Source organism: Phyllostomus discolor, chromosome 9 (assembly GCF_004126475.2).
Source record: "Phyllostomus discolor isolate MPI-MPIP mPhyDis1 chromosome 9, mPhyDis1.pri.v3, whole genome shotgun sequence".
NCBI lineage: Eukaryota > Metazoa > Chordata > Mammalia > Chiroptera > Phyllostomidae > Phyllostomus > Phyllostomus discolor.
The window spans coordinates 59,936,048-59,947,883 of NC_040911.2; the positions used below are offsets into that span (position 1 = coordinate 59,936,048).

The 11,836-nt window shown below is 42.1% G+C and overlaps 1 protein-coding gene across 1 annotated transcript; it reads left to right on the plus strand.

Annotated features, from left to right (window-relative positions):
- Positions 1-6,957: 6,957 nt before the first annotated feature.
- Positions 6,958-11,414, plus strand: LOC114506466 (cystatin-C-like). Its single transcript, XM_028524214.2, has 3 exons — positions 6,958-7,415; positions 10,147-10,260; positions 11,102-11,414. The coding sequence occupies exons 1-3, from the start codon at positions 7,176-7,178 to the stop codon at positions 11,183-11,185; spliced, it is 438 nt and encodes a 145-aa protein (XP_028380015.1). The 5' UTR covers positions 6,958-7,175; the 3' UTR covers positions 11,186-11,414.
- Positions 11,415-11,836: the final 422 nt, after the last annotated feature.

The following is an 11,836-nucleotide window of genomic DNA, read 5'->3' on the forward strand; positions in this document are numbered from 1 at the left end:
GTTGCATGACTTTTTGTATCATGAAGTTAGGGAGTTTTCTGCCATAACTTTTTCAAACAGGTTTTCTAACCCTAGATCCTCTTCTTTTCCTTCTGGTATCTCTAAGATACAGGTGTTATTGCATTTCACATTTTCCTGCAGCTTCCTTAAACCCTTTTCTTTCTTTCTAAGTCTTTTTTGTTTTGCTGCTCTGTCAAGTTTTTTTTTTCTACCTTGTCTTCCAGCTTGCTAGTCTAATCCTCTGCTTCATCTACCTTGTTTTTAATTCCTTCCGCTATGTTCTTCATTTCAGATATTGTATTCTTCATTACTTCCTGGCTCTCATTGATAGTTTCTATGTCCTTTTTCATGCTGATGTAGTTTGTAATAAGTTCCTTTTAGCTTCCCTGGAGAATTTTGGAGTTCTCACTGAGGTCATTAAGCATACTTGTAACCATTTTATGAACTCCATGTCTGATTGTGTGTTTTCCTCTACTTAATTTAGCACTTTTTGTGGGGACCTTTCTTTCATTTTGAATGGGATTGTTTCTTTTTCTACTTAATTTAGGTGACTCTTCTTATTTATTTCTGTGTATTAGATTCATCTGTTTTGATCCCTATCTTCATGGTGTAAATTTCTACAGTAGGAGACCTATGGGGTTCATTGGTGCAGTTTCCTTGATCTCCTGAACTTCATGCTCTTGGATATATACCATTTATACCATTTATGTGGGCTTTTTGGGCTATAATTTGGTTTTGTTTGTTGTTGGATCATCCTTTGGTGGGTCCTTCCCACCTCTGCCTGACTGAGAGTCACTCCACCCTCCATGTCTTGTGTACTCTTGTACAGATACTGACAGAACAAAACCAAACAGCCCAGGAAATAAACCCACACCTCACAAATATAACTCCCCACCCAAAATTGCCTTATAAATATCAAATCAGCTAATTTTCATAAAGGTGTAAAGAGATTACAACTATTAAACAAAGGAAAAGTGAATATGAGATGACTAACTGATATCTTTCAGTTATGATTTGAGAGGGTCATGGGAGGTACATTAGTAGAAGTAGGGAATAGAGACAAGGTGAAGAGAGAAAGTAAAATTTACATCAGACATAAAAGGGAGTGAAAATGTGGAATGGAGTAATAGAAGGGAAGCATATAGTATTAAGTTTAAACAGAATTTTCTTTAATATAGCATAAGAGAGAGAAAATATATGAACTATATTGGAGAAAAAGATCCATCACAGCACTATCAGCAACCAATGAGCAAAGATTACTATAGTTGGGATGGGAATAAGAAGGAAAAGAGAAAGAACAAAAATCTTAAGAGATGTCTAGAGGAAAGAGAAGTGATTTTGAGAGACTAGAGGGAGAAGGGATACTAAGAGTAAGATTAAAAACCAGGTTAAGAGAGGTAAAAAGTAAAATTTGAAAGGAAAAAAAGAAAGGACAGGACAAAGGCAAAATGGAATATGAGAGGGGAATGGTAAAATCTGGAATTTGAAATACAAAAATATGAAGATCTAGAACTAAAATGGAAAAAATGCAAAACCACCCCATATCCACAACCAGTGAGCAAGACATGATAAAATGAAGAGAAAATAAGGGTATTTTCAGAATGGGGCAATAATATGAGATGACTAATGACAAGAAAAATGGTTTTGAGAGGCTGGAGGTGAGAGAAATAATAAGAGTGCATAATGGAAACAAATCACAGCAAGAGAGAAAATTTAAATAATTTAAAATAAAAAGAAGAATAAGCCCTGGCTGGTGTGGCTTAGTGGATTGAGGGCCAGCCTGTGAACCAAAGGGTTGCTGGTTGGATTCCCAGTCAGGGCACATACCTGGGCTTCAGGCCAGGTCCCCAGTAGGAAGCACTTGAGAGGCAACTACACATTGATGTTTCTTTCCCTCCTCCCTCCCTTCCCCTCTCTAAAAATAAAGAAATAAATAATCTTAAAAAAAAAGAAGAAGAAAGAAGAAGGCAAAATGGAGTAAGAGAAGGGAGGAGTAAAATATGATATTTGAAATAAACTATAATATAAAACCTAGTGACCTAATAGGTACAAACTTGAAAGACAAGATATGAATGTTAAAAAGCTAGGCAGAAGAGAAAGTAATGCAAATCATAAAGAAGACTGTGGTGTAAATTATCTCAGTAGAATCCAGTGTTTACCACTGACTTCTCTCTCTGGATCTGCCCCTGGTGATATCAGAGGGTGTCCCAGTCTAGCCCTAGTCAGTCTGAGACTTCCAGCAATACACAGTCTGTGTCTGTCTCCTCAGTTGCTAATCTAGTTAAGCTATAATCAGCAATTAGATTTAAGCACCACAGGGTGGGACAGAGTAATTCTTGATGTTGGGGTTATTACTCCCCCTCAGGCTGATGCCACTTGGAGGAGACTGCTCTGCCTGAGCAAGATAGCACCTGCAATATGGGGAATGACACAGCACATGGTTCCTGGAGGCTTCTCTCTCAGTTCCCTCCCCAAAGCCATATCCCCAGATTTTCCTCAAGCATCTCTAGTTCACTCTTCCATCCCTTTGCTAGAGCCCAGGGTAAGTGGGTACAAATGAAATTTTATGTGATGGCTCTTTAAGAGGCTTTCTGTCTCTCCAGCCTTTTCTCCATGGCAGACAGAAACCATGCCACTTTTCACAGCTAAATGTCATCTGGGTTCCTTTCTGGCTCTGGTGCTATAGGCTGGGGAACCCAGCTTGGGTTTTAGACCCCACACTTCTCAGGGGGACACCCCCGGCCACTGAAACTTCCCTCTGGATGTTCAGCTGCCACTCGTGGGAGCCCAGCCATCTCTCTCACATCTCCTCCACACTCAGTACCAGTCACGTTGTACTGAAGTGTTTTCTTCTGTCTGCCTGTGGTCATAAGGCCTCTATCCAGCTATTGTTCAGTTGGTTATTCTAGATGATTTCTCTACAGTTTAGCTGTAATTCCAGATTGGACCTGCAAGGAGGTTAGTGCAGCTTCCACTTACTCCTCTGCTATCCTGGATCTCTCTCCATTTCTACTCTTTTGAAGTATCACCATACTGCTTTCCACAGTGTCTGCACCAATCTGCATTCCCACCACCACTGCAAAAGAGTTCCCTTTTCTCCATATCCTCTCCAATGCTTGTTTATTGTTGACTCTTTGATGATAGCTATTCTGACATGTGTGAGGCATTTCATTGTGGTTTTCATGTGCGTTTATCTGATGGTCTGTGATGTTCAGCATTTTTCATATGTCTCTTGGCAATCTGTGTGTGCTTTTAAGAGAAGTGTCTATTTGGGTCCTTCGTCCATTTTTTAATTGAATTGTTTGGATTTTTCTTTATGTTCAGTTTTATGAGTTCTTTATTTTGGAGATTAACCCCTTACCAAATCTATCATTGGCAAATAGCTTTTCCCATACAATGGGTTGTGTTTTCACTTTCCTGATGGTTTTCTTTGCTGTGAAAAAACTTTTTAGTGTTATGTAGTCTGATTTATTTATTTTTGTTTTATTTCCCTTGCCCAAGGAAAGATTAAGAAAAAAATACTGCTATGAGAAATGTCCAATATTTTATTGCCTATATTTTCTTCTAGGGTTTTTTTTTCCTTCTTTTTTTTTTTTTTTTTTTTTTGGTTTTGAGTCTAGAATTTAATCTTTAACCCATTTTGAGCTTATTCTTATGTATGGTGTAAGAAGATGTTCTAGTTTCATTTTTTGCATGTATATGTCCAATTTTCCCAGCACCACTTATTGAATAAATTATTGTTATCCTATTGTATGTTCTCGCTTCTTTTGTCAAATATTAATTGACCATAAGGGCATACATTGGTGTGGGGTGGGGAGTGTACTCTCTATTCTGTTCCATTGATCTACCTGTTTGTTTTTATGCCCATACCACGCAGTTTTAATTACTATGGCCTTGTCTTATATTTAGCATAGGTTGCATAATTCTTCCAACTTTTTTTCATCTTTCTCAAGGTTGTTGTGGCTATTTTAGGTTTTTTGTGGTTCCATATAACTTTTTGAAATATTTGTTCTAGTTCTCAGAAATATGCCATTGCTATTTTTATAGGAATGTAGTTGAATCCACAGATTGCTTTGGATAGTGTTAACATTTTAATGATGTTAATTCTTCCTATCCATGAACACAGTATTTTCTTCCACTTATTTGTATGTTCTTCATTTTATTTCTTTATTGTTTTATAATTTTTCAAGTATATATCTTCTATATCCTTGATTAATTTTATTCCTAGCTATTTCTGATAATGCATTATTGGTGTATAAAGTATAATATTTCTAGATTTTTTTTTTGGTCTTCTACTACTTAACTGAATTCATTGATCAGTTCTAGTAGTTTTTGGTGGAATCTTTGGGGTTACCTATGTACAATATCATGTCATCTGCAAATAATGACAGTTTTATATCTTTTTTCCAATTTGGATCACTTTTATTTCTTCTTCTTGTCTGATTAATGTGGCTAGTACTTCCAGTACTATGTTGAATAATGGTGTAAGAAGTGGACATTCCTGTTTGTTCCTAATCTTAAGGGTAATACTTGTAGTTTTTGCCTGTTTTGTATGATGTTGGCTGTGAGACTGTCATGGAAGGCCATTATTATGTTGAGGTATGTTGCCTCTATTCCCATTTTGCTGAGAGCTTTTATCATAAATGGGTGCTGAATTGTATCAAATGGTTTTTCTGAAAATATTAATATGACCATTAGTTATAATATGTCTATTCAGATTCTCTGACTCTTCCTGATTCAGTTTTGAAAGATTGTATATTTCCAAGAATTTATCTATTTCATCCAGATTATCCAATTCGTTGGCATATGGTTTTTCATAGTATTTCCTTAAAATCCTTTTTATTTCTTTGGTGTCAGCTACTATATCTCTTTCATTTCTGATTTTATTTATTTGAGTCTTCCCCCTTTTTTTCTTGGTAAGTATGGTTAGGAACAGCAGGATTTTGAAACAACTTGGGAGAGGTGGCCCAGGTGAGGTAGCCTCCAGTTGGGGAAAATCTTCCAAGGAAATTGAATATGTGCTTCCACCAAGAAAGTGAATATGTGGCTTGTATACAGAATAATGACCTCTCCATCCCTGACTGATCCATTGCTATGCAAATTAGGACTCCAAATCACTGCAGTTTGATTGGTCAAAAATAGTACTCTTCAGATTGGTCAAAATGGAGCAGCTCTGATTGGTCAGTACAGAAACAAATGAAGATATAGCTGCACACCTAAAATTAGACAGGAAAGTCTCAGATCTCTTGATTGAATTTCTATTCTAGGAACTTTCTTACAAGGGTTGACTCACAATGCAGGAGAACAGTGTACAGGCTAACAGCACAGACTGTGGCTTTTCTCTGATAGGCAGTGTGCATGTAAGGCCTCTGCAACAATGGCTGCTAGATTTCAGTTTTGAATTTGGGCCCAGTCAACCACAAGGAGTCTTTTTTAGCAGGTATTTTCATTCTTGGAGTCAAAACAGGGAAGCAGAGTTCCTAACTACAGAACTGAAAACCAATGACATTCTTTAGAATAAGTATCACTATATTAGTTTATCTGCTTCTGTAGAATTGAAATGTCTTCCTTCTATTTAAGTAATTATTCCCCTTCCTTTTCTCATAAATATTCTTATCTTTGAAACCAGGAAAATGACCAACAGGTCCAGCTACTGACCACCCCAAAAGCCAAACTTGTGAAGCAGGTACTGGTTGAGAAGGAAAGGGGTTTATTCAGGAGTCAGTGACCTGAGAAGATGGCAATCTCATGCCTTCAAAAACATCCATGTCTTAGTATCTAAGACATCCTGGCTAGGTTATATAGGGGAATGTGGGAAAAGGGGGGCTAATAAAATTCTGGTAACATGCGGTTTCTCAGTTCTGCCTTCGGGTTGTCTCATTGTTATCTCCTGCATGTGTCATTATGTAGTTCCATTGCTCTATCTTCAGTTTTACTCCTGATATTCAGGTGCAGTGTGTGCAGGCAGCATTTCTGTTGGTTCTGGTAGGAATTGCTGATGTTTGTCCAATTCTTGTGGTCTGGGTTGCTCCTTGGTCAGGCAGAAACAACAACTGCTAATATCTACAAATTACTCATAAGGAGCCTTTTGGTATATGACTTTTCTATGAGTCTGTTAGAACAACCTATTCTATAATTATTAATTGATTAGTACTTATTTTCAATTAAGAATTGAAATATTAAAATTTAAATAATTCAAATATTAATAATTGCACTATATGAGTTTCTACCTAAAACAGCGTTTCTGGATTAGCTATTCTTTTGGATCTCAAATAAAGACTTCTTGCCTCTCACCTTGATTTTTTTCAGTTAACAAATAAAAGTATTGTTAAACTAACTGTCACCTGTACCTTTTTACATTATTTAGCGTGTCCACTAGAAGATAGAAAGTTACACAAGAATTCCATTACATCTCTATGGGTCAGCCACTCTACAATGTTAAGTCCAAGGCTCACTCACCCACTTGTCCCATGTCACATACAGACCCTGGCCAGGGAGCAGCCCAAAAAAGGTTTGTTGAATAAACAAATGAGTCGTGAAAAAGAGAACCCAAACTTTTTTACCGAACAGAGCTTAATTAATTCACTTACGTTTGGCAAAGAAATTCCCCAGCACACAATGCAGATGAAATGTTCCCCAGTCTTTGAAATGGTACCATTTTTCTGCAAATGCTAGAATTACACTAATTGCTCGAGACCAGGAAGGATATTTTTTTCTTTTTTAAAAGAAAGAAATAGAATCCAGGGGGTTACAAGCTTTCCAGACCCAGAAAAGGGTGACACCTTCTGTTGAGATCAGGGTGAACTGAGCTTGAGAGCACACTAGAGGACTGGAAGTGGTGGGGAGGAGGTGGATGGAATGCGTAGGGGGAGGAGCCCTAACAGACTTTGGTTGAGGAAGGCTAGGACTCGTGGAGGGGCCGACTGGAGGAGGAGCTGGGTTAAGTGGTAACAGACAGCTAGTAAAACTATAAAGGAACAGGGCCTTGTCTGCGGAAGTGGGTGGGGGAATGTGACGAGACAGGAAAGGAGGAGCTGAGGGCGGTGTGGGGCGGGCTGAAGCAGGGTAGACTAGAAGGATTAAAAGCCCCAGCTGGAGGTGGTATTCGCGGCTCTCTGATCACGTCTTTTGTCTAGCTTTCATCCACTCTAGGTCGAGTCCCCACCGAGTCCACCATGGCTGGGTTCCTGCGCGCCCTGCTGCTCCTGCTGGCCTCCTTGGTCCTGGCCCTATCAGTGAGCTCTGCAGCCGGCGCGAGCCCCAGCAGGCCTCTCATGCCTGGCGGCCTGGCAGAGGCAGATGTCAACGAAGAGGGCGTGCAGCAAGCGCTGAACTTCGCCCTGAACGAGTACAACAAAGCAAGCAACGACGCCTTCCACAGCCGAGCCTTGCGGGTGGTGCGCGCCCGCAAGCAGGTACACCCCTGGGGCGGGGTCTGGCAGGGAGACGGGGGCTGGAGTTGCCTTCAACTCTGGAGGGCGTGGCCCTCAGGACCAGATCAACCTACAGTTCCCACTGCCCAGCTTGCAAGAGGGATCACTCTTCCGTGCTTCTCAGCCAGGCAGTTTCCTTAGTATTTATTTAATGTGGCCCACAGACGCCACGGACCTTCATGGGTTTATTCACCAGGGCTTCATTTATGTTTTCAAGCACCAGCCAAGGTAGAAGGACGTGGCGTGGGGTCAGGGCCGTTGTCCAGCCACTTAGCTCTCTACCCTAGGCTCATGGGACTGAGGGCTCAGTGTGAGCTGGCAACTAAATGACTACAGACAAAGGAAAACCAGACTGCACAGCTGGCTGCCTTCCTGGCTCTGCCACTGAATGATTTTTTAAACACTTTTATTCCTTTTAACTTTTCACCTTGAGATGATTTCAGACTTACAGAGCCTTTACAAAAATAGCACATAGAACCCCTGTAGATTCTTCATCCAGATTACCCAAATGTTAAAATGCTGTCCTATTTGCTTTATCCATCTCCCTCCCTCACTACATGTGTGTGGGGGTACGTACATGCATTTATTTCTCTGAATCATTTGAGAGTATATATTTCCTAAAAACAATGGCATTTTCCTACATAATCTCAGTACAATTTTGAAAATCAGGAATCAGCTGGAACAATTTTCCAATACATAGAACTTATTCAAGATGTTTGTGATTGTTTGACCAATGACCTTTATAGCCAAGGACACTCCAAGGTCAAGCACTACAGCCACTGTCCCGCAGCCTCCTTTACCCTGGAGCAGCCTGTCTGACTGTTTCATCATCTTGGTATTTGTGAAAAGTCCAGCCAGCATATGCAGACTGGCACTCAGTTTGGATTGGCCTGAGGTTTTCTCAAGATTTGGGTCATGCAGAAGAGGCATGTTCTCCTAGTTTCCTCTCAGTAGGTGCCACTAAACAAATCTTCATATCCTCCATGTGAAGTGGTATTTGGGGCCATAGGCACTCCAAACATCCTTTTTGAGGAGGGCTCTCACTGCTCACTTGGTCACCCCTTGGGTACCAGCAAACACAGGAGTTCAGGATATGGCCAGTGGTATATCCAATTGGGTGCTACAGCAGAAGGTCTTGCATAAAAATCCAAACTTGCCAAGAGATCCTGGAGGAAGGGCCCTGGAGCATTGTTTCTTGCCATAGATACCACCCATGGAGCAGGCTCTAGATTTTGAAGTCTCATTCTCCACCCTGAAATGGGTGCCCTGCCACCAATAGCTGGAGATAGTTGATATATAGTAGCCTAGAGAGGATCACACCTGGCCCTGCCTCTGCCAGCCTGCACTGAGATTCTGGCCAGATTGGGAGTCATCATAGTCCAGAAGGGGAAGGGAGGAAGCATCAGGAAGGGCTACTGGACTTTGAGCTTGTCCTTGAAGGAAGCCTGGAATTTAGACTATCTGGTCTGCATTCCACTGATGAGCAGAACATAGCCACACAGCAACCAAGTGTGGTGTTGTGTGCTAGTGTTAGGGGTGTCCATTCTGCAGCCCATGAGCCACATGCATCCCAGGATGGCTATGAATGCAGCCCACCACAAAATTGTAAATTTTTTTAGAACATTATGAGATTTTTTTGTGATTACATGTCACACTGCATTTAATGTGTGGCTCAAGACAACTCTTCTTCCAAGGTAACCAAGTGACACCAAAAGGTTGGACAATCCTGGTAGGGCTTGTTATCACCTCCTCTTGAAACATCAGATAGTGGGTCAAGATCAGACCCATTTCTCCTGCAGCATTTGGCCAGCACTCCCCCCTTTGGATGAGATGTGCACCCCCTGCTCACTAGGTCCCCACCAGCCTGCTCCTCTGTACCAACTTGGTGTCATAGCTCATTGGCCCATGTGGAAAACTGACACCAGAGGGATCACAGGACTTGCTTGAGTTATATCTGACAATCTGAAGCCTGGTTCAGGCCCTTCATTTTAAGGTTTTCTAAGTTCTCATGAGGTGTGTCTGAAGCATGCCTATATGAGGACAGGCTTCACTTCTGTAATCTCAAATGTAAAAGACATGAGGTGTATAACACATTTTAGAAGTGTTCCCATCACAAATAACTCTTAAAAGTCAGGCTTTCAAAGGACATCTTTTATTGGCCTCAAGCATCTGAGTGTATGTGTGAAAAATGTCTAATTTCCTACTGCTCAGTGAGGGCATGAGTAAACTAAGTTACATGGAATGAGTCTTGAGGAGCTGAATATTACTAACTGTATTATAGTTTCAAAGTCATTGTCATCTGAGTCTTCCTGAGGCAGAACCAGCCTTGGCTCCAGAAGAGCTGTCTCTTTGTCCTAGTCTCTGCCCTGGCTCCTGGCGCTAACATGGTTGATTTGCTGACACCCTGGCTATTTCCCCAGAGCTGCATCTTTAGCTTCTGGCAGAATTTTGGTGTCTGGCTTCCACCTTCAATTTTCCTGCCTCTCTTCCTGCCAGGTTGTGTAACACGTTTTCAGAGCTGCTCTGTAAGCAAGTTACAAGGGGGACCTGACGCACATCAGTTTGGCCAGCCATCAGGAGGTGGCTGGGTGCCTTCTGGGTGCTGGCTCTGGCAACCCATGGATGTTGGCCCTATATGTGATAACATGAAGGTAACTGTGCCTATGTGACCTGGGCAGGTTTTGAAAGCCTATCTTACTCTTCACATGCACAGGTCGTGGCCGGGCTGAACTATTTCTTGGATGTAGAAATAGGTCGAACCACATGTACCAAGTCCCAGCCCAACTTGGCCAGCTGTCCCTTCCATATCCAGCCACACCTGAGGAAGGTATGTGCCTGATGTTGTCCAGAGGCCATATATGCAGGGCAGAGGGGTGGGTTTGTGCCTGTGGGGGTATGTCATGGATGAGTGCTGTGGTGTAGGTAGAATGTGCATGTGTTGGGGTGTGTATGGGGGAAAGGGTGCCAGTGTGTGTGCTGGTTCCTAAGATTTCTAATTTGAATGTATAAGGATGTTTAAGCTGGGACATTTGGGTACCATGTGTCTGCTGACTGGAGGAGCAGCTGGTAGGGTACATGGGGTCCTGTAACCTCAGTATCAGCCACTAGAAGACATTAGCGAGTATTAGAGGCCTATAAGGGGAGAAATCTTTTCATGCTGCGCTGTTCACTGAACACCAGACTATCCCCTGCATAGAACAGTTCTTTTCATGTCTCAGCCTGTGGGGAGACCTTCCACCTTCTATTCAGATGACCTTCTTGTTACCTTCCCAATCATACTTCCTCTTTCAGGAAGGTTTCCTGGACCTGGGTTCTGCCTTCTGGACCTGTCTTAGTGCTGGCCCACTGGAGGTGAAGGGAACTATACCCTCTGGGGCTGTGTTGCCTTACCTGGGCTTCTCTTTAAAGGGCCGTGTAGGGGGTATAGCAGTGTGGATTCCTGTGGGGAGGAGGAACAGGAAGCCATCTCCTGGACTTGGACTGATGGGATAGGTTACCAAGAGTTCACTGCAGAGTCCTGCAAAGTGGTCTGGGGCTGAGCAGGATAGGGGTCTAAGAGTTCCACCAAACAACCATAGTCCCTCACCTGCACTTCTGAGATCTGGTGCTGGCCATTTCCTTTTTTACTGTAACTCTAACTGACCATCATTCTCATTTCTGTTTTGTAGAAAGCACTCTGCTCTTTCCAGATATATACTGTTCCTTGGTTGGGCAAGACCTCCATGGTGAAGTCCAGCTGCCAGGACACATAGAGGATGTGACGGGCTGGACCACACTAGCTGCCTCTCACTTGCACTCCCCCACCCTGATGGAGTCCCCTCAGTGTGCTGGTCCCAGACAACAAATAGAGGCTTCTTGAGCATTGTTTGAATAGCAAAGTGGCTCTAACTTGTTTCTCTTAATTGCTTTCTAGATGACCTATCCCTGGTGCACATGTTCTGCCCCTATTTTACACAATAAAAAATAACATCAGCTACTCCTTGAATTGTTCACTGTTTGGGGATGTGCCTGAAGGGTTTACACAGTTACTTTAAGAAGAGTTCTGGAGGGCAGAGGAGGGGACAAAAGCTGGTACACGTGGCCACAGTGGCATGTTAGGAGAATATGCTGCCCTTTTTCAGATGACTGAGTCATGAAGAGGGCCTAGGAAGCCAGGCCTTTGGCTCTAGTGGTTGCTGATAACCAGTAAAAATAGAGAAGGGGAACTACGCTGCTGGTTCTGAAGACTTGGCTGCTATATTTGAAAAGAAGTCAAGAAGTGAAAGACAAATACCACATGATATCACCTTTAACAGGAATCTAAACAACAAAACAAAACAAAACAAAAAACTAGCAAAATATAACCAAAGACACTGAAATAGGGGATAGTCTGACAGTGGCCAGAGGGGAGAGAAGAGGGAATT